The sequence below is a fragment of the Seriola lalandi genome, unplaced genomic scaffold (genome assembly GCF_002814215.2).
Source record: "Seriola lalandi dorsalis isolate HSWRI2012SDOR001 ecotype SW California unplaced genomic scaffold, Sedor1 jcf7180002000844, whole genome shotgun sequence".
NCBI lineage: Eukaryota > Metazoa > Chordata > Actinopteri > Carangiformes > Carangidae > Seriola > Seriola lalandi.
Genome location: NW_019471503.1, coordinates 1 through 1,876, shown reverse-complemented (window position 1 = coordinate 1,876; position 1,876 = coordinate 1). Strand labels below are relative to the sequence as shown.

The following is a 1,876-nucleotide window of genomic DNA, read 5'->3' as shown; positions in this document are numbered from 1 at the left end:
AAAAATCTGCAGAACATATGACAAAGAAACACTAATATATGGTATGCTTTACAAAAACTGGAAGTTAATCTACAGATAAACATACAGAACAGGGGCACTTTCACAGAACACGATACTGGAACTGGGGCTAGCTAGTTAGCCAATTTAGCTAACTTCAGTAGAAGAAAAGCAGTGATAGAAGAAGAAGAAAAACGAACTAAAGCTAACGTTGCTTTCCACTGCTGGAGACAGTGGAAACGTGCAACGTTTCTTCCACACTGGTGTGAGCAGGTAAACCGATGTTAATGCTACAGTTGGCTCTGTAACAATAGCAAAATGTACAAACAGCTCATTTAAACCCTCGCTCAAAAGTGAGGATTTGTTTCCTTTTCTTCTCTTTAAATTGCTGAACACCTTTGGGTTATTTTATGATTAGAAAAATAAGCAATTTCAAGAGATCACTTTGGTAATGTCTACTATTTGTCTGTAGTACATATTTATCCCCACTGTCCATGATGTAAGGAGGTGGGGCCCATGAACTACAGTCTCTGTGGCAGCCATTTTGGCCAGTGAGGTCCATTGTAAAGAACACACTGAATTTGACAAGGCTGCAAGAATAAAGAGCCCCTCTAGGCTACATCAGTTCTGTGTGAGGGCAGTATTTATGGATCTGTTTAAATGTAAATGACCCAACTCAAAGGCATCTCATGAAATCTTATTTGTTGTGAAATATCTACATGAATATGTCATTTACCTGAGCACAAGTCTCTTCTGGTGCAGTTGCACTGGCTCCAAACAGCATGGCCATGTCCAGGGTGTACACGGTGAATTTCTCCAGAGCATGGAGGACAGCAGGGGCCAGGTGGGAGCTCTGACCGGAGCCTGGTCTGCCCTCCAACAGCAGTCTTGGACGGTAGGATGTCGGCTGGCTTAGCACACTCCTACACAAGGAGAGATGACAGAGACTGAGATAGGTGAAATAGTGAGGATGTTCAGACTTATTTTCACTGAGGTTTTCAAGGGCTCATTAAGTTGCTTAAATTATGTTTTCAAAGCAAAGTAAAGATAAAGGGAACAGAGGGAAGACAAGTACAACACACAAAACTAAAAGTCTAAACTCCATAGATATAGTCGTAAACAAAATGTTTTCTGGGAAAATTCCACATTTAGTTTATTTTTATTTTCTAAAGGGAAAGAAGTAAATACTCATTAAAACAAGCTTTTTTTCACATGTTAACAGTTCACCATTATGTTTTATGAACTCAAAAATAGAAAAGTTAAGGCATCCTTCTAAGTTGGAACTTAGAAACCCCCCATTTGGCAGATATCATAGCTTGCAAACACTTTTATCAACTCAGGAATACTCATCAGCTGGCGAATCCTACTGACAATACTTGACTTGGCGTCCAAGTCCTACTGAGTTAATTTAGGCCTAATGAGTTAATGAAGTTCTAAGTGTTTTACAAGTGGTAGGGTCTCCAAAGTTTCAAGTTCATGAAATAAAAAGTAACAGTGCATTAATATTTGAAAGTCACATTTTGATGTCTCTTTAGACACAGTGAGTAAAAAAATAAACCTGCAGCATAAAATTCTTCTCTGAATAACGGCTAACCCACCTGTTGAGGTTGAGGAGTCCATTAGCAGCAGGTGTTTTGAGTTTAGAGTGAGGGGTCTGTACGTTGGAGCAGATCTCCGAGTCCTCATCCTCACTGAACATCAGGTCATCCTCAGACACACCACAGGCCACATCTGGAAATGAACACACAAGCACAAACACACACTACAGCAGTTATTCCAAGTGGCCGACTGATGCTCCAAAAGAGGTTGGCAAATGAACAATCAATCTAGATGTTATCTATTCTATAATTTCTTATGGACACAGGAAATTACTTAAAAT

The 1,876-nt window shown here is 39.7% G+C and overlaps 1 protein-coding gene and 1 non-coding gene across 2 annotated transcripts; both read right to left on the bottom strand.

Moving 5' to 3' along the window:
- Positions 1-457: 457 nt before the first annotated feature.
- LOC111663152 (small nucleolar RNA SNORA5) lies at positions 458-592 on the bottom strand. Its single transcript, XR_002761362.1, has one exon. It is a non-coding gene; the product is annotated as a small nucleolar RNA SNORA5 (small nucleolar RNA).
- Positions 593-712: 120 nt separating this feature from the next.
- On the bottom strand, positions 713-1,728 carry LOC111663143 (ATPase family AAA domain-containing protein 2-like; the record flags this gene model as incomplete). Its single annotated transcript, XM_023417225.2, has 2 exons — positions 713-920; positions 1,596-1,728. Coding segments are annotated over 2 exons (341 nt in total), but the record flags the coding sequence as incomplete, so codon positions are not given.
- Positions 1,729-1,876: the final 148 nt, after the last annotated feature.